The sequence below is a fragment of the Etheostoma spectabile genome, unplaced genomic scaffold (genome assembly GCF_008692095.1).
Source record: "Etheostoma spectabile isolate EspeVRDwgs_2016 unplaced genomic scaffold, UIUC_Espe_1.0 scaffold00008600, whole genome shotgun sequence".
NCBI lineage: Eukaryota > Metazoa > Chordata > Actinopteri > Perciformes > Percidae > Etheostoma > Etheostoma spectabile.
The window spans coordinates 18,903-40,959 of NW_022603608.1; the positions used below are offsets into that span (position 1 = coordinate 18,903).

Consider the following 22,057-nt stretch of genomic DNA (forward strand, 5'->3'; position numbering starts at 1 on the left):
CATTTGGCTTTATGTTCAGATTAAAATATTTTTCCCACTTTTAGAAGTGGACATGCACCTTTCTGGTAGAATGTCCCTTACAACCTGTATTTTGTAAACACTTTAATAAAGCTCTTAAAAAAATAAGCAATCACACCTCCAACTCCTTAATTAAATTCGTAGACGACACCACATTCATTGGGCTGATTTCAGATAATGGGGCTCCAGGATGGAGGTGGGACACCTTAATGCCTCTAAGACAAAGGAGATGGAGATGTTGTCCACCTCCCTCCCCCCCCCCTCATACATGGAGGAGCATTGGAAAGAGGTGATGGGGGCCATCAACCACTAAACAATAACAAAAGAGGTTTTTACCCAAGGGGGGGGACACAGCCTCTCCTCTCTAAGCGTAGCTCCCATGGCGCCATTTTAATGCTAACAAGCCATCACCCGTCGTTAGCCTCCCATTGACTCCCATTCATTTTGGCGCCACTTTGACAGAGATTAACTTTCCATCTGAAGCGTTTAAAGACTCTATTTGTCCGTTGTTTATTTCCAAAGAAACACGACAATGTAAAAAAGGCTCCGTTACCTTGTAGCTCCCGTTATGGCTCAGTAGCAGACTTTTTTTTTTTTATAAAAATAGGCTTTTGTCTACGTTTTTGACCCTTTTCCCGACATTTTTGAGTTTGACAAGCAGAAATGTGCTATAAAATTGAACAAAACACCCCAAATGTAATGCAAGTAGTGTACTGATCCTTCATTTTACTTGAGAAGAGCATTAAATGGAACCATCCATGCTCATTTTTGGCAATTTCTGATTTGGACATTTTTGAAAATGGGTTAAATTTGACCCCAAAGACAACAGGAGGGTTAAAGAAGTTATAAAGAAACCAGATGGACTGTGACACACATAGGTGTCTAATGTAGGTGTAGGTATCTCTAATGTATGCCAACTGTTTTATAATCCTGTATTATAAAGCTCTTTTGTGAAAGAAAACAATGGTCATTACGAGTGTAATACTCAACTTTTACTCAATACTATTTCAAAAACACTCATTTTTTTTATTTTTTAAATGCTATAAAATTGAATAAGACGCCCCAAAATTAATGAAAGTAGAGATTTGTACTTGGCAAACAGCATTTTGTGGAATCAACTAGTTATTTTGGGGAATTAAATAGAACACTGAAATAGGAAAACGGGTCAATTTGACCTGAGGACAACATGAGGGTTACTGAAAATCTTTTTAGTGTTCCTGGTCCCACATAGCCCTGGCCATAGTTACACAAGAACACCCATATATTGCCATATATTTCCCCCCAATAATACGGCCAGTCATGTTATTTTGGGGAATTAAAAACACTGATTTAGGAAAAGGGGTCAATTTAACCCAAGGATGACATGATGGTTAAAAGCATATCAACATGCATGTTAGCATAGGACTTGAGTTCAAAGATTTTAAATTCACCTCATGTTCCCTTTACATTGATCTGACTTGGGACACCCTGCAGTTGTACTTAATTTGTGTATTTAGTGTGCCAGATTTGTAGTTGATAAGGAATTGGTTTTGTCTGAGTTGCGTCTTAATGTTATAGTTGGTAGAGATTAATCGCAATTGACTGTTGGTATAGTCTGAATATCTTTACCAGTTAGTTATTTCCTTGTAGGAGTCATCCCATAGGATTAATAAAGAAGTCTACTCTTTAATAAATAAAGGCTATGCAGCTGCAGTAATTGCACATAAGACAGTTTGCATCGAAACCAGTATACAGTAATATAACCATTTGTGTATTTAACGTGTTGAGTTTGTGGTTCATAAGGAATTGGCTCTTATAGATGAAGTGGGTGGCTCTTAAAAGAGCCTTTGGGTTGTCGAGGAGCAGTGCGGAGCTCTACTTGCTCTTCACGGCCTTCTCGGTCTTCTTGGGCAGCAGGACGGCCTGGATGTTGGGCAGCACGCCGCCCTGAGCGATGGTCACCCCGCCCAGCAGCTTGTTGAGCTCCTCGTCGTTGCGGACCGCCAGCTGCAGGTGGCGGGGGATGATCCGGGTCTTCTTGTTGTCCCGGGCGGCGTTTCCGGCCAGCTCCAGGATCTCAGCGGTCAGGTACTCCAGCACCGCCGCCAGGTACACGGGGGCGCCGGCACCGACTCGCTGGGCGTAGTTGCCCTTCCTCAGGAGCCTGTGGACTCGGCCGACGGGGAACTGGAGCCCAGCACGGGAGGACCTGGTCTTGGCCTTTGCCCTGGCCTTTCCTCCGGTTTTGCCCCGTCCAGACATCTTTTGTAAATAGTTGCTTACGTTTGAAGGTTGCGAGAAGCAGAGAGCGGAATAACTCGACGATGAGACAGCCCTGGTTATATAGCGATCATCTGGTCGCTGATTGGTCAGGCACAGCAGTGCGGTCGCCCAATCAGAGAACTCGACGTCACCGCCCCACAGGCTAAGGGACTTGCCATCACAGAAATGTGTGAGTTGTGTTTTACAAGCAGTTAAAACGTGTGGTGCAATAACAACGTAGAAAAATATAATTAAATAAAGTTTAAAAAAAATAAAAGTGAAGCACAAAGAGAAATACTAATTATCAGCATAGCATAAAACCTTGAGGAAATATGTTATAATATTTTTAATAAGGGGAATGCCTGCTAAGATCATGTGCATCGATATTAAACAGTTTAAATTTGTAAGAATGAAATTGAATTTAACTTCAGATGAATTATTCACATCTAAGTTGATGTTGTAAACTGCTCCAAACTGTCTGTGTGTCTGTCTGTGTGTGTCTGTCTGTGTGTGTCTGTCTGTGTGTGTGTCTGTCTGTGTGTGTGTCTGTCTGTCTGTGTGTCTGTCTGTGTGTCTGTCTGTGTGTCTGTCTGTGTGTCTGTCTGTGTGTGTGTGTGTGTCTGTCTGTCTTGTGTGTGTCTGTCTGTGTGTCTGTCTGTCTTTGTGTCTGTGTGTGGTGTCTGTCTGTGTTTGTGTGTGTCTGTCTGTCTGTCTTGTGTGTCTGTCTGTGTGTTGTGTGTGTGTCTGTGTGTCTGTTGTCTGTGTGTCTGTCTGTGTGTCTGTCTGTCTGTTTTGTCTGTCTGTGTGTGTGTGTCTGTCTTTGTGTCTGTCTGTGTGTGTCTGTCTGTCTGTGTGTGTGTCTGTCTGTGTGTGTGTCTGTCTGTGTGTGTGTGTGTGTGTCTGTGTGTGTGTGTGTGTGTCTGTGTGTCTGTGTGTCTGTCTGTCTGTGTGTGTGTCTGTCTGTGTGTGTGTCTGTCTGTGTGTGTGTGTGTGTTGTCTCTGTGTGTGTGTGTGTCTGTCTGTCTGTGTCTGTGTGTGTGTGTCTGTACGTTGTTTAACCATTAAGTGTAATATAGTTTATGATTTCAACTATTTCACACAGCTCTTGATTTACTATATCATTACATTACCTTCTCATTAGTTTTTACTATCAGTTTATGTCATTATGTATGTATATTATGTATTTATGACATTATTTGATGGATATACAATCCTGTTTACATTAATGTTGACATGTTAGTTTTCAATATGTCTACCATGACTTTTGTCATGTTTTATTGCACATTTTTAACCTCTATTAGACACACATCTGTCTTAGATTCCTACTTTTAGTTGCATATCATGACTTTGTGTAAGAAAATAATAGAAAGTCTTTATTGTCGTTATACACAGGTGCAGTACCTGTGCAACGAGATTTAAGCAACACCTTCACAGTGTCAACACAACATATAAAAATATAGAAAATATCAAATGTAAGTAGTGCAGAAAGAAGGACAAAGAGAGGGGGGGGGGACGTGGTGCACAGTCCTGAAAGCAACTATGTACATATACAGTATAATGTTATTATGATATTATATAACTTTAACCCTCTATTGCATTACTTAAACAATCTAGAGTCATAAAAACCCTCATGTTGTCCTCATGTTGTCCTCATGTTGTCCTCATGTTGTCTCATGTTGTCCTCATGTTGTCTTCATGTTGTCCTCATGTTGTCTTCATGTTGTCCTCATGTTGTCCTCATGTTGCCCTCATGTTGTCCTCATGTTGTCCTCATGTTGTCTTCATGTTGTCCTCATGTTGTCCTCATGTTGTCCTCATGTTGTCCCATGTTGTCCTCATGTTGTCCTCATGTTGTCCTCATGTTGTCCCCATGTTGTCCTCATGTTGTCTTCATGTTGTCCTCATGTTGTCCTCATGTTGTCCTCATGTTGTCCTATATCAATGTTCTTTTTAATTCCCCAAAATAACATGATTGATTCCAACGCTCTTTGCCAAGTACAAATCTCTACTTTCATTAATTTTGGGTCTTATTCTATTTTATAGCATTGTAAAACAAATGGAAGTGTTGTTGAAATAGTGTTGAGTAAAAGTTGACATATTCCAGTCTGTGATTATCATCAACATCCATTCCTTTAATTTTAGTCTCAATAATTCCTAATTTCTGCTTTTCTAACTCAAACATTAGGTATAATTTCTTATAAATGAGGTTCATTGACCATAAATTCCAAAAATAACTGTGAAACTAAAGTGAATAAGTTAGTTTTACGTAGTGTTAAATGTCAAAAAAGTGACATTGTTGAAATAAGGGGACAAAGACGTAAGAAAAAGTTAGAAACATCGATTAAAAAGCGTCAACAAGTGTTGATTTTTTTGACGGGAAGACAACACGAGGATTAATAAATAATTCATGCAAACGAGGGTCAAAGGCTGGTTCTCTGTGATCAATGCATTTGATAATACATTAACAACTTGCTAAAACAACCACACATACAACTAATAAATTCGGGAAAATGGCTCTTTTTGGTGGATTTGGGTGGCTCTTAAAAGAGCCGTTGGTTGAGTACGTTCAGACGTGAAGAACTCACTTCTTCGCTGGTTTCTTGGCGGCAGCTTTCTTTGCGGGTTTTGCCGCTTTGGGTTTGACGACCTTCTTTGCGACTTTCTTGGGCGCCACCTTCTTGGCTGCTGCTGCCTTTTTGGGCGACGCCGCCTTCTTGGCCACCTTCTTAGGGCTCTTCGTAGCCTTCTTGACCGCGGGCTTCTTCGCCTTCTTGGGTGTTGCCTTGGCCGCTTTTGGCTTCTTTGCGACGGCGGTCTTCTTGGCGGCGGCTGGTTTCTTAGCGGCGGCGGCGGGCTTCTTCGCTGCGGGCTTCTTGGCTTTGGCTGCGGGCTTCTTCGCCGCTACCTTCTTGGGCTTCTCCGCCGGCTTGGCGGCCTTGAAGGACCCGGACGCTCCGGTCCCCTTGGTCTGCGTGAGGGCCCCCTTCAGCACCAAGGACTTGATGGCGCGCTTGATGTGGGCATTGTTGTGCTCCACGTCGTAGCCTTTGGCGCCCAGCTCCTTCTTCAGAGCCACGAAGGAGATGCCCTTGCGCTCCTTGGAGGCGGAGACCGCCTTCAGGATCAGCTCGGCGGCGCCGGGTCCGCTCTTCTTGGCCGGCTTGGCCGCTTTCTTCTTGGGGGCCTTCGCCGGGGCCGGTGCGACTGCTGGAGCAACTTCTGCCATTGTACTGTCGAATGATCTCGTGGAGTAGTCTGTGGCGACTGGTACCGAACCCACGGCGAAGACAGACACTTAAACACACCATGAGAACCGTGGAGACTCAACCCAGCCTGCCGCTCGCCACTGCAGCAGGAATACTCTGCCACTTGTGTTTTCTCTGCAACAATAACTGTGTTAAATACACATCTGGAGGCACTACTAAAGTGTTAAATGTAAGGGAAATGATAGCGAAGGAGCTTCTCTTCACATATAAGTCAAATAAAGCGTTGCATGTGTTGTTTTATTGATAAGGAAGGCTTTAAACCTCCCATAACTACCGCCGCGTGTGGCACTGCTGCGGGTCTTTTCCTTGTAATTTCTCTCTTAAATTCTTTAAAATACACCACAAGTTCACTAAAACCAGGTAGATAGTGAGAGGACATGTTCCTTTAAAGACTTGACGTAAAAACAATCCGCTCCAGCTTTTACATCCGTAGGAAACAGAGGCTATTTTGGCATCTGCAAACACACACACAAAGTTCCTTGGGACTTCACAGCTGCCATGTTGGGAGAGCCACTGTGTGCCATTTGTTTTATCCTGCTTTAGATTTATTTTATAGGTGAGACGATCACAAAGTACTTTTCAGTCGTTAAAGTTAATGCACATGAAAGGAATATCTCATTTAATTTTTCCTATTTATTAACCCTAACCCAGTATAAGCTGTTCACTCGGCCCAAGGCCTGTATACAGTTGGGGTGAATGACATTTTATAATTAAACATATATATATATATATACATATATATATATACATATACATATATCTCTGCCCTGATAACATGTAAAGTGTCAATGTATTGCTTTAATATATATACCATGCTTTCATTGTGTTTATGCATACATTATATCCATTATATTACTTAGGCCTTTAAAGCTACTGCCGTGTGAAGCAGTGCTGCAGGTCTTTACCTTAAAAGTAATCTCTCTCCCAAATGCTTTGAAATACAACTGAAGTTTACTTAAAAAACGACGAAAAGTGAGAATACATGATTGCTCAGAGACTCCATTTAAAAATATCGAGCCCTTCTGTTTTTGCTGAGACGTTGTTTGGGATTATGTTGGGATTTAGGCCACTGGCGGAGCTCCACATTTCTACACTTCCTGACGCTGTTTAGCAGATTAATTTCAACCACATTTGGATCATAGCTATGACAATCTCAGGTGTGTTAGACAGGTAGATGTAACACTGCAATTGTGACTTATAAAAGTGTAATTTATTGTATAATGGACCAGAGTGTGTTAGAAAAAGACAAAGAACTTTTGCAAATTATAATATGTGTATTGTGTGTTTTAAACTGTGGAGGACCAGGTGCTGTATGACGATACAACAGACGTTCATAACCAGCGATGACGTTTTTTTAAACAAGTCATCACTGAGTTAAGAAGAAGGAAAAAATTAGACAAAAATCAGCTCCTACCTTGGAATGTTATTAATTTGCACTTTATGGTCTGTTCTTTGCACTTTTAGCGCATGCACTTTAACCGCTCTCTGCACTTTATAATGTAAACTGTCATGTTTTTGTAATTCATAGTTTGTTTATCTTTTTTGCTCTCTAATGTATGTCATAACATGTAATTTGTAAAAAAACTTCAATAGAGCTTTAAAATAATAAAAAAAAGTAACACTGCAAGGACACAACGGCTATTACACGGCCCCCAACTTCCTCGGGTCACAGATTATCTCACACTGGCAACACTAGATAGATAGAAAGCCTTTATTATTAGACTCACTGTCCATAAAAACAACAACAACAACAAAATACAGATACACAAGACAGACACCAATTAAATGAGAGCTAAACCATCTAGTAACCCCATTAGGGGGACTGGACCTCGGCCAATCAGATGGGAAATGACAGAGCTGCAAGAAGAATTCAGGCGACCGATGCATTTCTACATCCGATTCCTCAGTAAAGCGGAGGAAGTAATAACTCCTGCACGACACCACCCAGGACTTCATTGTATAAGCTATATTCTCGTTCATTGACTTTAAAAACAAACGATTCAAATGATGCAATTAGAAAGAGACGCCTGCACACAGACTCTGATATTATTCAATATGTATATATATATATATATATTTTGGTTAAATAACTGCCATGGGGTGATACTCAAACACACAGACAAAACATTTACAACCAAGCACAACAATAAAAGTCTGAAAGGAGATTGAGTAAAATAAGCAGAGGTGGAAGAAGTATCATTTCCTTCAGATCCTTTACTGCAGTAAAAGTACTACTACCACACTGTGAAAATACCATGAAAATACTATAAGAGTTCAGCAAATGTACCTTCAGTAAAAGTGTGTAAGTATCATGAGGAAAATGCAGTTAAAGTATTAAAAGTGAAGAACAATCCTTGATGTATGACATCACCATCTCAGCTGGACCTGTAGTTATTTTGTTGCTAGGTTACTGTATAATCACTTCAATTCAATTTCATTCTTAGCATCAAATCATGACAAAAATTATTACGAGACAATTTACAGATAAAGTAGATCTAGATCCAACAGTTCTTGTAATTCCTCCAATCAAACTGCATGTGTTCTGTGTGCAGGAATCTTAATGTGGAAAGTAACTAATAACTAAAGTAACTAAAGAAGTCAGATGAATGTAGTGCAGTAACTAAAGTAACTAGTAACTAAAGGGCACAGAGAGAAAAGTAGATTTCATACGACCAAAGTTTCCACCTGTGAAGCACCGGGCAGATAAGCAACATAAACCTTTTCACTCTGACTATGGTGAAGTCCCTGAAAATTATAGTTCCCTGACCGGGAATCGAACCCGGGCCGCGGCGGTGAGAGCGCCGAATCCTAACCACTAGACCACCAGGAACGGATGCAAATTGTCGCCAACACCGTACCAGTAACATAAACGTTATGTAGAAATCATATAAGTTTCTTATACTTCTTATATTTCAGTCTGGAGATTATTTTACGGCTGTATTTCTAAATACACCCACACAAAAGTTAGCATCATATAATATATAGTAACACTTTTAAGGAAATAGAAAATATAAAAATAATAGACAGATAAATCCCAAGGGGCAATTCATCTTTACAGTCTCATTTATCACTGCAAATACTTGTTTAGATACTAGAAATACTTTATTGATCCCCGAAGGGTAATTCTGTTACAGTTGCACCAAGTGTAGAGATATCAAGTAGAGATATAAATAATTAGATGCCTTGATACATTTTCTTGAGCCTAATTCTAATAAATCAGAAATGCTATGTGTTATATTACAGAACTAATATCACCATCTAGTGGTCACCTGCCACAACATGCAGCCTGCTGCAAGAAAAATGGTCTTGTTATGGAAATTCTTGTTTTGAATTTTGAGCATCTTACAGTTTTTCTCGATTGTTTACACACATTTTCTGAAAGAATGCCTCATATTCTCAGAACTCTACACACAAATCAAAAAACACACACACAATGGGCAAAACCCCTCAATTCTCCAGCAAAATTAAACTTTACATTCAAAACAACGTTATTTCTTCTCAAAATGGTATTTTGTTTTCAAATGACACACACAAACCATCATATGAACAGACATTCATAAGAACCAGTTGAACACCGATGTGCTCAGTGTAAAACACTACGATGAATGGAAACCACTTCTTCTCCATTCATTAGGCCTTTTTTTTGTTCAGTGTTACACTTACTACAGACAGTACATACATAAGTGTGTTGTAAAATATTTGAGAACATTGTTGTTATGCTCAGTACACACAAATACACAGTAACAAATATACTTGTCCCACAAAAACAATGTACACAGTGTACAGCAAATTCCCAACCAACACAAAGTTGCACATACAAAACACCAGAAGAATTTACTGTACACAGTTACAGTAAAAAAACTAAAAAAACTACTATGCTCCATCCTCTCTCCTGATGCGGTCTGGCCCCAGAACCTCATCCACATCACAAGCAGTGTTTTCCCGGGCCAAGCAGCGGGGGGGAAATATCGCCTGGCGATTCCAGCCATGACGAGCATCAGCTGCTATATGTCCACACGCGTCCTCCATAGCTCGGAGAAGACGTAAACGCATTTGTGGATTTCGGTCAAACTCTTTCTATCTCCAGGCAGAAAAAAAATCCTCAATAGGAGGAATGGAGAACATGGAGGGAGATAAACAACTAAAAGCCTGGGGGGGGGGGCGGTGAACCAGTTAGGAACCAGAGCAGCCCGGTGGAAACTTCCGTTGTCCCAAATATAATTTGTTTGTTAGTAATATTGCAATTCTTTGACTCTTTCTGGATTGCGTCCAGATGGCCCCCTGTAGACCGGCTTCATCCTGAGATGATTTCTGCACAAGACCTGGTCCAGTGTTGATGAGCTCACCCTATCAATATTTTGAAATATGTCATTGTTTGTCTTTGTATTTACCGTAGTGTTGTGGCATTATTTTCTACGACCATATTCATGAGTTCAGTTTCCTGTCAAAGAGACGGAAGACGTTCCCGACCACCTTGTGTTGTTCTGCCAAACAAATAGTAAAATACTGTAAATACTGTGAAGGAATACACAGTAGGAATACTGTGCAGTACTGCAATATTCTAGTGAGAGTAGATTTCTTACCTATTCTCTTTTCGTAAAGTCCGGATGATGGATGCTACGGTGTACCTGCTCACATTTTGGCTGTACTCTTTGCCCATCAGAGATTACAGTCCTTGGCCTTTCTCTTCCTCTTCCTCTTCCTCGTCCACCTCCTCCTACTACTCTCACTCCTCTGGCTATGACTCTGTTTCCAATGTTCCAATCCTCCACAATAGAAGAGCTCACCTTTTGCCGTTTTATGCTAAAGCTCTGATTGCTAACTGTAAAGCTGTGTGACGGGGGTCTGGGGGGTGACGGGGGTCTGGGGGGTGACGGGGGTCTAGGGGGTGACGGGTGTTTGCCCTTGTGATGGGTCAGTGTGCATATTTGAAAGGCGGCGTGTTCCTTGTGAAGTCAAGAGATTTTCTTCATGAAAATTGTGCCAAAGGCAGAGAATTGTGTGTAGTGTTTTGAAAAAAGTGTGTTTTAGAACTGCAATTTGAGTGTAAAGCAGGAATTGTGCTTGTAGTTTGGCAGAATTGGTTCAGGGGGTTGGTGACTGAGTTACATGTTGTGGTCATTGTGTCTCAAGTACCAAAATTTGTGTGTAAACAATTGAGAAAAACTGTAATAAAGATTCAAGACAGACCTTGTCTGTTATATGGTTTATTCACTTTATGCATATACGTATATATCAAGCCGTGTAAACAAGTCGCAGCAAGTGCTCACTTAAATAGTAACATTACTGAAAAGGAACATTGCATCTATCAAATCCTTCTCTAAATCCATAAAACATATTGTAATGTGCAAGCGCCTGTTTTTTATCCAGAGATCTCCTTCTTCTTAGCTCAGTGACCACTTGTTTGCACACTTCATCTCTGTTTATATTATAGTATATAGTATATAGTTTAAAGTATATACAGCATCTGGTCTTCCATAAGTTCTAGCATACTACACATATGAAAAGTGCGTTATAAATAAAATATATTATTATTATTATTATTATTATTAAATCTGAGCACGATCGACTCAGATCTGCACTCTCCTCTCGTCCTCAAACCTCACCGACCTCGGGGTGGAAATGGACAGTGAACAGAGAACAGAGAGCACATTTCCCCCATTTTGTGAATTCATTGAATTCATTTAAAGATTTTATTGTTCACTTTTAAGTAATGGCCCCTTCATGTCACTGAGGTCAGCTGATCAGTCTCTTTCAGTGGTCCCAAATCACTAGATTAAAGTCCAGGGGAGAGTAAGTTTTTTTCTGCTGTTTACCCCAAACTGTGGAACAAGCTGCCCCTCCATGTGAGGACGGACCCCAACCGGCCTGTTTTTAACCCCCGTGTTGTCCTCGGGTCAAAGTATCCCGTTTCAAAGTGTTTTAGATCACAAATATGGATTTCTTTCAACCAAATTGCCCCCAAAAAATAACATGGATGATTCCGTACATTCTTCAGGTGACATTAATGATTACTATCATTGAATTTTTTGTTTTTTATTTATTTAACCTTATAGCATTTGAATTATTATTTTTTTTTTTAATGGTTTCCAAACAGTATCCGGACTAGACTTTGACCTCTACCCATCTGAGATCCACTCAACATCCTCTGATCTGAACTAGTAGTGAAAATATTTCATAATTTCTGCCTTTTTCAACTAAAAACGTACGTATGATTTGATATAAATGAGGTTTGTTGAACATGGATTCCAAGAATAAGTGTGAAATCTATCATTAAACCAGCTCAGGTTTAAAAAAAAAAAAACGGCAAAAGCATTGGAAAAGCACAACAAAAATTCCATTTTGACCTGGAAGGACAAGTTCATGGTTAACGGGAAGACAACACGAGGGTTAAATCAACTGAGAGTTTTTCCCCCCTTTTCGCTGGTGTTATCGTTGCTCTCTGCGATATAAACCCTGTGTTTGTGTCCATATATTTCATCACAATTGAGGCTTTCTAGTTCTACGTGACTCTTTAAGGGAAGAAATACTTGCTGAGTTCATTTCAGAGACTGTCACTTAATATTTCTTTGGTCCGGTTGATAGAACTTAATGAAACTGTCATTAGGCCTATTTTTTATTTTTTTTTTTAATACACCTTCACAAATCTTGTATACAAAGATCTGTGCCAGGCTTATACATATTAAAGCTACATAATATACACTTTAAATGGTATCCAAGTAAACATATATGATGTTTTAATTGAGTAATGTAATTTGCTCCAACTTCATCCAGGCCTTGGGCCACATGTGCAGCTGCAGAACAGATCTGCCCAAAGTAAACGGCAAAAGTTAAATAAAGTGTAAATGTTATGTGCATTGGCTGTAATGCCTACTTAAGTACTGTTAGATTGTCTCAAGTATTAAAAAAAATCAACAGCAGAATAAAACAGATTCTGCACACTGACTTTCAATCATGGCAGATGTAAAGTCCCAGGGAACTTTTGAATGTGTTTGCAGGCATCAAACTATCCCCTGTTTTATAAAGATATTATAGCAAGAGCTGACTGTTTTCATGTTGAGCCTTTAAACAAACGTATCCTGTCCTTATCTAACTAGTTTTAGTGAAGTTCTGATGTATTTTAAAGCTTTTAGAAGAGAAATAACAAAGAAAAGACCCGCAGCAGTGCCTTTCACGGCAGGGGTTTTGGGAGGTTTAAAGGCTTCCCAATCAAAAAACAAACATCTATGCAGCTTTATCTGACTTACATGTGAAGATAAACTTCTTCGCTATACGTACCATTCAATTTTACATTTTAGTTCGTCCTACAGATGTGTATTTTATACGTTTATTGTCGAAGAGAAAACACAAGTGACACAATTTTCCTGCCGCACTGCTGAGCGGCAGACCGGGGTTGACTCTCTACGGTTCTCATGGTGTGTTTAAGTTCCAGTCTTAGCTGCGAGTTCTCCATCAGTCATCGCAGACTTACCCGAGTAGATCACTCTCTAAACACACAATGGCAGAAGTCGCTCCAGTCGCTCCACCCGCCGCACCGGCCCCGGCCGCCAAGGCACCCAAGAAGAAAGCAGCCAAGCCGGCGAAGAAGACCGGTCCCGGCGCCGCCGAGCTCGTCCTGAAGGCCGTCACCGCCTCCAAGGAGCGCAAAGGCATCTCCTACGTGGCGCTGAAGAAGGAGCTGGGCGCCCAAGGCTTCGACGTCGAGCACAAATCCGCCCTCATCAAGCGCGCCGTGAAGGCTTTGGTCGTCAAGGGAGCCCTCACGCAGACCAAAGGCAACGGTGCATCCGGGTCCTTCAAGGCCGCCAAGCCGGCGGAGAAGCCCAAGAAGGTAGCGGCGAAGAAGCCCGCAGCCAAAGCCAAGAAGCCGGCAGCGAAGAAGCCCGCCGCCGCCGCTAAAAAACCAGCCGCCGCCGCCAAGAAGGCGAAAGCAGCAACACCCAAGAAGGCGAAGAAGCCTGCAGCAGCAGCGAAGAAGACACCGGTCAAGAAGGCCACGAAGAGCCCCAAAAAGAAGGTGGTCAAGAAGGCGGCTGCACCCAAGAAGGCCGTCACCCCCAAGAAAGCCGCCAAGAAGGTCGCCAAGCCTAAAGCCGCCAAACCCGCAAAGAAGGCTGCAGCCAAGAAACCAGCGAAGAAGTAAAAACAAAGTCGTCTTCACCCATCAAAAGGCTCTTTTAAGAGCCACCCAAATGCCATAAAGAGCCATTTTCCCGATGACTTTCCATATTTGCACTGTATATATATATATATATATATAAAGTAAATTAAACTTTATTTCAGACCCGGGGGTCCATATCACAATATTTATATATATATATAATGTAACATGGTTTAAAATATTTATTATGTTTATAGTCATAGTCATTATTTTATCATGAACTACTACACTGTTCACTTTTTCACTTTTGCATCATCATCATTACACAGTCTACCATAGTATCACCGTATCATGGCCATTGCATTTCTGTGAGAGATTTTTTAATTTTTATACTTATATATCTGTGATATGTGTGTGTTTGTGCGTATATGTGTGTACATATATGTTTGTTGTGTTACGGTTGTCTTGCTACTGGATGCCAAACATGTCCTTCGGGATCCATAATCTATCTATCTATAACAATTGTACATACTTTCAGTTTGTTTTGTATCTCAGCTCATTATTTATAATCTGATTTCATTGCCCTTTTGTACCTTATCATCCGATATATCACCATCCGATTATACCCGCTACTGATATAAACTACGGTTAATGTAATATTTCCTCTTTTAATGGCTGAATAAATCCATATATTTAATTAAAAAATGTGTTCAACTACAAAAAAAGTCACTCAAACACACCATGAGAACCGTGGAGACTCAACTCAGCCCGCGGCTCACCAGTGCAGCAGGAATACTCTGCCACTTGTGTTTTCTCTTCACCAATAAATGTATAAAATACACATCTGGAGGGACAAAGAATCTTTAACATGTATTGGATCTGATAGCGAGGGTCTTTATCTTCATATACAAGTCAAATAAAGCTTAAAATGTGTTTTTATTTTGATTGGGAAGCCTTTAAACCTCCCAAAACTACTGCCGAATGGGGCACTGCTGCGAGGCTTTTCCTTGTTTAAATGCTTTAAAATACCTCAGAAGTTCACCAAAACAAGGGTGAGGGTGAGATAAGATGTTTAATAAAGACTAAAAGTAAAAGCAGTCAGCTCCTGCGATTAAATCTTTATAAAACAAAGGTTAGTTTGGTGTCTGCAAACACACTGAAAAGTTCATTGTGACTTTATGGTGAAAAAGTGATTGCTTTTAAATTGTTTAATTCAGCTGTAGATATAAGATTTTTAAGTATTTAGATCCAGATTTGTATCGATCCTAATCAATTGTTGCACACAGCAAGTGTCGGTTTTGATAACCAACCAGATGCAGACAGTATCGGTGAAAATAGCTGTTTAGTATATAAAGTTATAGTTTTATATATACACAACTTTATATATAAAGTTTCTTTACATAATACCAGCCTGGAATATGTCAATTTTTACTCAATACTATTTCAAAACACTTCCACTTGTTTTTCAAATGCTATAAAATTGAATAACAGCCCCCCCACACAATTAATGAAAGTAGAGATTTGTACGTTGGGTGGAATCAATCATGTTATTTTGGGGAATTAAAAAGAACATTGATATAGGACAACATGAGGACAACATGAGGACAACATGAAGACAACATGAGGACAACATGAGGACAACATGGGGACAACATGAGGACGACATGAGGGTTAATACCCAAACGCTTTAAACATTTACAAAACAATAGATTAAAAATGAGCGGGACGTTTGAATTTTCAAATTCCTTTTGTCCAATGGCTGAGCTGCTGTAGCCCGCGAAAACATTGGACCAATCAGCGTCGCCGGCTCGCCGGCTCTGGCTATATAACAGAGACTGTGGCTCTAGAATCACAGCTACCTTTCGTTCGAGAAGAGAAGCAGAATGGCAAGAACCAAGCAGACCGCCCGCAAGTCCACCGGGGGAAAGCCCCAGGAAGCAGCTGGCCACCAAGGCCGCCCGTAGAGCGCCCCGGCCACCGGCGGCGTGAAGAAGCCCCACCGTTACAGGCCCGGTACCGTGGCTCTGAGGGAGATCCGTCGCTACCAGAAGTCCACCGAGCTGCTGATCCGCAAGCTGCCCTTCCAGCGCCTGGTCCGCGAGATCGCCCAGGACTTCAAGACCGACCTGCGCTTCCAGAGCTCCGCCGTTATGGCCCTGCAGGAGTCCAGCGAGGCCTACCTGGTGGGCCTGTTCGAGGACACCAACCTGTGCGCCATCCACGCCAAGAGGGTCACCATCATGCCCAAAGACATCCAGCTGGCCCGCCGCATCCGCGGAGAGAGGGCTTAGACTCACCGGACTGCTGAAAACCACACAACGGCTCTTTTAAGAGCCACCACCTCCCTCTCAGAGCTGTTATCCTTATGTATTCATCTTCGACATAATATTGTATATTTTATCTATCCCTCAACGGGAAATTGCAAATACACTCAGTTGCAATTACACACGTGCTCAGTAACTATACGAGTGTATACTCTGTAGGCACTGATGCGTGCGTGCGTGTGTGTGTGTGTGTGTGTGTGTGTGATTCTTCTGTTTCTTGAACCACTACGTCTGTTTTTAGACTACTTACCGGATAAGCAATGGGACAACCCCAAGCCATCCAATCCACCGTTTTAATCCTCGTTGAGTTCTACTCATGTGTAATGATGCACTAGTTGTGTTAGCATTCATTATTTTATATTATCCCAGAAAGGCACAGTCATGTCTGACCCATGAACATTGCCAGCATGCACAGTAAAACCGTGATCAATAACCAACTCCTTTAACTAGATAGATACTTATTTATCCCAAAAAATTGGAAATTACAGTATTTAAATGATGGGAAAAACAAAAACTATGTAAATACCGTACATGTCCACACTATATTTCTTTGTTTATATTTCTACTTGACATTTCTACACTTTGTTTAACTGTAACCGAATTACCCTTCCGGGATCAATAAAGTATTTCTGATTGTGAACTCAGAATCAACAATACAAATAGCATCTAAAGGAGTATTTGCAGTAATAAATGAGACTGTAAAGATGAATTTCTCATTGGGATTTATTTATTATTCAAATTTCATGAGAAGTGTTGCTATGCAGGAGTGTGATGCTAAGTTTTGTGTGGGTGTATTTAGAAATGCAGACTTAAAATTGCCGAGATATTGCATCTTTCCCTGGTGGTCTAGTGGTTAGGATTCGGCGCTCTCACCGCCGCGGCCCGGGTTCGATTCCCGGTCAGGGAACTACGATTTTTCAGGAACTTGACCTGTGTTTGAGTGAAAAGGTTGCTTATCGGAGGGGTGCTGTCATATGAAAACTTCTCTTCAATGTGTGTGCGCTTTAGTTACTAGTTGCTTTGGTTACTTCTTTAGTTACTTTAGTTATTAGTTACTTTCCACATTAAGATTCCTGCACACAGAACACATGCAGTTTGATTGGGGGAATTACTAGAATTAGTTGGCTCTAGATCTACTTTATCTGTAAAGTGTCTCGAGATAACTTTTGTTATGATTTGATACTATTAATGAAATAGAATTGATTATAAAGTAACCTAGCAGCAATATAACTACAGGTCCAGCTGAGATGATGATGTCGTATATCAGCTGAGAGGATGTAAGTAAGTAAGTAAAATTTATTTGTATAGCACTTTTCTCAGATAAAGATCACAAAGTGCTTCACAACAAAAGGAAGCATTAACAACTCTCATAAATACAATGCATCACAAAAAACAAAAGAATAACACGTACACATAAGACCAGCCTAACCACCCTACCATCTAGTTAAAAGCCTCTTTAAAAAGCAGAGTTTTCAACTGAGTTTTAAAATTTTCCACACAATCTAAGCAGCGCATGGAAGGAGGCGACGCGTTCCACAACCTCGGTGCAACAACCTGAAAAGAACGGTCCCCCCTAGTTTTAAAATGTGTAAGGGGGGCGACTAATAGTCTCTGACCTGTTGATCTCAGACTACGTGAGGATGTACGCAGCTGTATCAGGTCTGAGATGTATGGGGGGGGGCCTGTCCTCGTAGGGCTCTAAAAGTTAAGACCAAAATTTTGAAGTGCATTCTAAATATCACTGGTAACCAATGAAGTGAAGCTAAAACTGGAGTAATATGTGCCCTCTTACTCGTGTGGGTTAAAAGCCTAGCAGCAGAATTTTGGACGCTCTGGAGACGACAAAGATCCTTCTTATTAAGGCAAATAAAAAGACTGTTACAATAGTCTAAGCGAGACGAGATAAAAGCATGAATGATCATCTCCAACTCGGCTTTTGACACCAAGGCTCTTATCTTTGAAATGTTCCTTAATTGAAAGAAACAGTCATTACACAATTTGCACTCTGCCTAGACCTGTCAACAAATGCTTATTGTTAAGATAAGAAAGTAGAAGAAAGTAAAAACATTTGATATAGCTGATTCTTTTACATTATAAAGTCTGTGTGTTTTTTGAGTACCCTAACCCTTAACAGTGATGCTCCTTGTCACACCCGATGTGAGTGACTCAAACCTCAGACCCTCCCTGGTGGTCTAGTGGTTAGGATTCGGCGCTCTCACCGCCGCGGCCCGGGTTCGATTCCCGGTCAGGGAACTGTCGTTTTTCAGGAATTATCCCCCGTGCACGACCGATAAGGTTCAGCAGCAAAGCTCATGTTGATTCATTAAGTAATTATTCCTTAATGTTGTTAGAAGTTGTGTCTCGAGTGTGACACATGACAAACTTGTATGGCAAGCCATTTTAACATTTAAAAGCTAGACTGGATATGTGTTGCAGATATCTTTAATTCAGTTTTGCCTAGTCAAAAAGAACAATTCGGATATCCGCAAATACATTCTTCCTAGGACAAGTTACATCACGTTTGCCATTCATCTGTCTGTGGTTTATCATTCCAGATATCTACAGTTCAGTTGCAGATATCCACTATGTGAATTACGGATATTCACAACTGAGTTGTAGATATCTGTAATTCCAGTTTGAGATATCTACAATGTGATCCTGACTAGTCATAACTCCAGTTCAAGATATCTTTAATTCAACTCAATTCAAGATATCTATATGGTCCTTTTCAGATATCTTAAATTAGGTTTTGACTAGGCGAAATGACGTTGTAGATATCTGTAACTGGAATTATGACTAGTCAAAATGACGTGGTAGATATCTGTAACTGGAGTTAGGGATATTCGTAATTTAATAGTAGATATCTATTTTCAAGATATAGATATCTTGAAATAAATTTTAATTAGAGATATCTGAAATTTGAGATATCTTTAACTTTCATTCTGCCTAGTCAAAATGTAATTACAGATATCTTGAATTAGAGTTTTGACGAGGCAAAATGACGTTGCAGATATCTATATGCAGATTGGGCCCGCCCCCCCCAGGCGGGAGCAGAGCGCATTGTTCAAATCATCAAATCACACAGCTAGCACCTGTTAGTTGTGTAACTAGCACATTAACATGTCGGAGCAGCCAGAGGGCGAAGGCGTTTTTAATCGTCTTCTTAACGCTGCAGCCCGTGCAGGACAGGAGCTGGCAGCAGGAAATGAGGATTCAGCGTTACTTTCCGCATATGTTCAATTCCTCCGAGATTTGTTTCACAGTTTTCAATAGAACGACGTTCTCTCTCTCCACAAAGCCCCTCTGTGAGGGCTCGTTCAACTGCATGCCATTTTCTTTTCTTTTTTTTTTTTTATTAAAGCCAACGCCATGACTCTTTCTTCTTCCGTTCTCAGAAATAAGGAAATTAACTTCTACTTAATCTACCACTTCTTTTATTATGGCGGGGAGGGGAAATCACGGATCTAAAATAGAGCGACGTCATGCCCAGTAATTTGCACTAGTCATAATGACGTTTGAGATATCTATAACTTTCATTTTGCCTCGTCAAAACTGAATTACAGATGTCTGCAATTGTCATTTAAGATGTGTGACGCGTTGATTAACGTTTTCAATGACGTAATTGTAGATATCTGTAATTCAGTTTTGCCTATAGTCCAAACTGAATTACAGATATCTCTCTCTGTCGTTTTGACTAGTCACAATCACGATACAGATATCTTGAATGACAATTGCAACTATCCGAAATGTAATTACGACTAGTCATAAAGACGTTATTGCTATCTACGATGTTAATTCCGGATAGTCGAACTTAGCTTTTAAATGTTAAAAGGGCTTGCCATAAACTTGCTATGTTACCCTAGTGAAACGGTGGCCATTTTAAACTAGGCTCTTTGTACTTGGCAAAGACCGTTGGGTGGAATCAATCATGTTATTTTGGGGGATTAAAAAGAACATTGATATAGGACAACATGAGGGTTAAACGTCTATATGGTTTCAGTATAATGTTACTATACCATATAATATGCTGACTTTGTGTGGGTGTATTTCGATAAATAATTTAATCTACAGAGAGAAATATAAGAATTACATGTTTTCTACCCTGACCTGTGATGCCTTTCTTCATGCCTGATGTGATTGACTCATCGTTTAACCTTCCCTGGTGGTCTAGTGGTTAGGATTCGGCGCTCTCACCGCCGCGGCCCGGGTTCGATTCCCGGTCAGGGAACTGTGGTTTTTCGTGGACATGCCTAGTGTGAGATTTAACGTACGTATAAGACCTGATGTTGTCTGAAGTGGTCCTTTATAGAGATGCTATGCTACACAAACAAAGATACAAAACACAAAGAAGCGGTAGCCATTTTGCGCTAGTCACTGAAATACGCCTTTCCCACCAGCAACGCGTCACATGAGAGAGAACAGAGCAGTTCAACGAATATTTAATTAGATTAAGCTTCTATCTAAAGACATCAACATTCACGGCGGTAACATTATCCTCCAGTTTTGAGTTGGTTACCATTGCATACACTGGGCTATATAGGAGTGTCCAAGGTTTCTTACACAGAAAACAACTTGATATTAATATATAATGTAGACACTGAATATTCAGTAAGTCACACACACACTTCATAGGTCTACCATTATTCAATAGTGACTCATCTAGTTTATACTATATGAATAGTTTCATTGAATATTAAAGACAACAGCTCTTTAAGAAGAAGTGAGTGGCTCTTAAAAGAGCCGTTGGGTTGTAGTTAAGTCACGTGGTCGTCATTTATCCTCCGAAGCCGTACAGGGTGCGGCCCTGCCTCTTCAGCGCGTACACCACGTCCATGGCGGTCACCGTCTTCCTCTTGGCGTGCTCGGTGTACGTCACTGCGTCACGGATCACGTTCTCCAGGAAGACCTTGAGCACGCCGCGGGTCTCCTCGTAGATCAGACCGGAGATCCGCTTCACGCCGCCGCGGCGAGCCAGGCGGCGGATGGCGGGCTTGGTGATGCCCTGGATGTTGTCACGGAGAACCTTACGGTGACGCTTGGCGCCTCCTTTCCCGAGCCCCTTCCCGCCTTTTCCTCTTCCGGACATTTTCTCAAGAGTCTAGTTCGATAACTGATGACCAACAGCCGAGAGCGTTGAACTATAAAGCCCGTCTGCGGACGTAGTTGAAGACAGGCAGCCTCAGCCCCGCCCGCCAGTTTTCCTCCTACTCTTCACATACTAACTGCCGCATTTCCGGTTAAAAACACCGTTACGATTTAAACTGAAGCCTGTGTGACTGATTAATTGAAAATATCTTTTAATATTTTACAGTTTTACTCTCCTGTAGAACAAGATAGGAGCAGTTTCTAAAATCTAGAAGTCTAATCCAAGGTTTCCTTAGCCCTTCTGCGGACGTAGTTGAAGACAGGCAGCCTCTGCCCACCCCAGCCCGCCATTCCCCCCCCCCCCCCCCCCCTTACCGGTTGTAACCGGTTCCCACTGGTTCAGCATATTCAAATTGTTGGCACAAGAAACATCAGGATCCAAACAAAGGAAAACGAGAAACCCATAACCTGAGATGAATTAAACTCACATTTAACACACAACCACACACAAGGGTTTACTAGTTTTAAATTTGATGTATGCATGTGAGATTTATTGAGACGTGATTTTAAAAGAGTTATAGAAGGGCAAAAATGTAGGTAAGATAAAGAGCAATATATTCTAGTGTTAAAGCAGCAAAATCAGCCACACAGCACCGAATATAAATATAATGAAATACTAGGATACAATATATATATATATATATATTATATAATATACATACAATATACATGAATAATGCTAGGATACAATATACATAAAATGCTAAGATACAATATACATACACACAATATACATAAAATACTAGGATACAATATACATACACACAATATACATGAAATAATACTAGGATACAATATACATACACACAATATACATGAAATAATACTAGGACACAATATACATAAAATACTAGGAAACAATACATACACACAATTTACATTATATAATACTAGGACACAATATACATGAAGTAATACTAGGATACAATAAACATAAAATACTAGGATACAATATACATACA

At 40.7% G+C, this 22,057-nt stretch overlaps 4 protein-coding genes, 1 long non-coding RNA gene, 4 other non-coding genes and 1 pseudogene across 9 annotated transcripts; 5 read left to right on the plus strand and 5 right to left on the minus strand.

The window, feature by feature from the left end:
- Nucleotides 1–689: 689 nt before the first annotated feature.
- LOC116678904 (uncharacterized) lies at nt 690–21,499 on the minus strand. The gene is made up of 3 exons (XR_004329408.1): nt 21,490–21,499; nt 14,085–14,090; nt 690–796 (listed from the first exon to the last, which is right to left on the minus strand). It is a non-coding gene; the product is annotated as an uncharacterized LOC116678904 (long non-coding RNA).
- Nucleotides 1,842–2,278, minus strand: LOC116678903 (histone H2A). Its single transcript, XM_032508644.1, has one exon. It carries the CDS (start codon nt 2,257–2,259, stop codon nt 1,873–1,875), a length of 387 nt encoding a protein of 128 aa, XP_032364535.1. The 5' UTR covers nt 2,260–2,278; the 3' UTR covers nt 1,842–1,872.
- On the minus strand, nt 4,760–5,514 carry LOC116678898 (histone H1-like). Its single transcript, XM_032508640.1, has one exon. The coding sequence runs from the start codon at nt 5,483–5,485 to the stop codon at nt 4,841–4,843; it is 645 nt and encodes a 214-aa protein (XP_032364531.1). The 5' UTR covers nt 5,486–5,514; the 3' UTR covers nt 4,760–4,840.
- On the minus strand, nt 8,284–8,355 carry trnae-cuc (transfer RNA glutamic acid (anticodon CUC)). The gene has a single exon. It is a non-coding gene; the product is annotated as a tRNA-Glu (tRNA).
- On the plus strand, nt 12,992–14,287 carry LOC116678897 (histone H1). Its single transcript, XM_032508638.1, has one exon. The coding sequence runs from the start codon at nt 13,024–13,026 to the stop codon at nt 13,666–13,668; it is 645 nt and encodes a 214-aa protein (XP_032364529.1). The 5' UTR covers nt 12,992–13,023; the 3' UTR covers nt 13,669–14,287.
- Nucleotides 15,510–15,966, plus strand: LOC116678899 (histone H3-like; annotated as a pseudogene).
- trnae-cuc (transfer RNA glutamic acid (anticodon CUC)) lies at nt 16,786–16,857 on the plus strand. Its single transcript has one exon. It is a non-coding gene; the product is annotated as a tRNA-Glu (tRNA).
- trnae-cuc (transfer RNA glutamic acid (anticodon CUC)) lies at nt 18,132–18,203 on the plus strand. The gene has a single exon. It is a non-coding gene; the product is annotated as a tRNA-Glu (tRNA).
- On the plus strand, nt 20,107–20,178 carry trnae-cuc (transfer RNA glutamic acid (anticodon CUC)). Its single transcript has one exon. It is a non-coding gene; the product is annotated as a tRNA-Glu (tRNA).
- Nucleotides 20,627–21,048, minus strand: LOC116678902 (histone H4). The gene has a single exon (XM_032508643.1). The coding sequence runs from the start codon at nt 21,034–21,036 to the stop codon at nt 20,725–20,727; it is 312 nt and encodes a 103-aa protein (XP_032364534.1). The 5' UTR covers nt 21,037–21,048; the 3' UTR covers nt 20,627–20,724.
- Nucleotides 21,500–22,057: the final 558 nt, after the last annotated feature.

Coding starts and splice junctions, on each gene's coding strand:
- LOC116678898 (XM_032508640.1), bottom strand. CDS start 5,485: ATGGCAGAAGTTGCTCCAGCAGTCGCACCGGCCCCGGCGAAGGCCCCC.
- LOC116678903 (XM_032508644.1), bottom strand. CDS start 2,259: ATGTCTGGACGGGGCAAAACCGGAGGAAAGGCCAGGGCAAAGGCCAAG.
- LOC116678897 (XM_032508638.1), top strand. CDS start 13,024: ATGGCAGAAGTCGCTCCAGTCGCTCCACCCGCCGCACCGGCCCCGGCC.
- LOC116678902 (XM_032508643.1), bottom strand. CDS start 21,036: ATGTCCGGAAGAGGAAAAGGCGGGAAGGGGCTCGGGAAAGGAGGCGCC.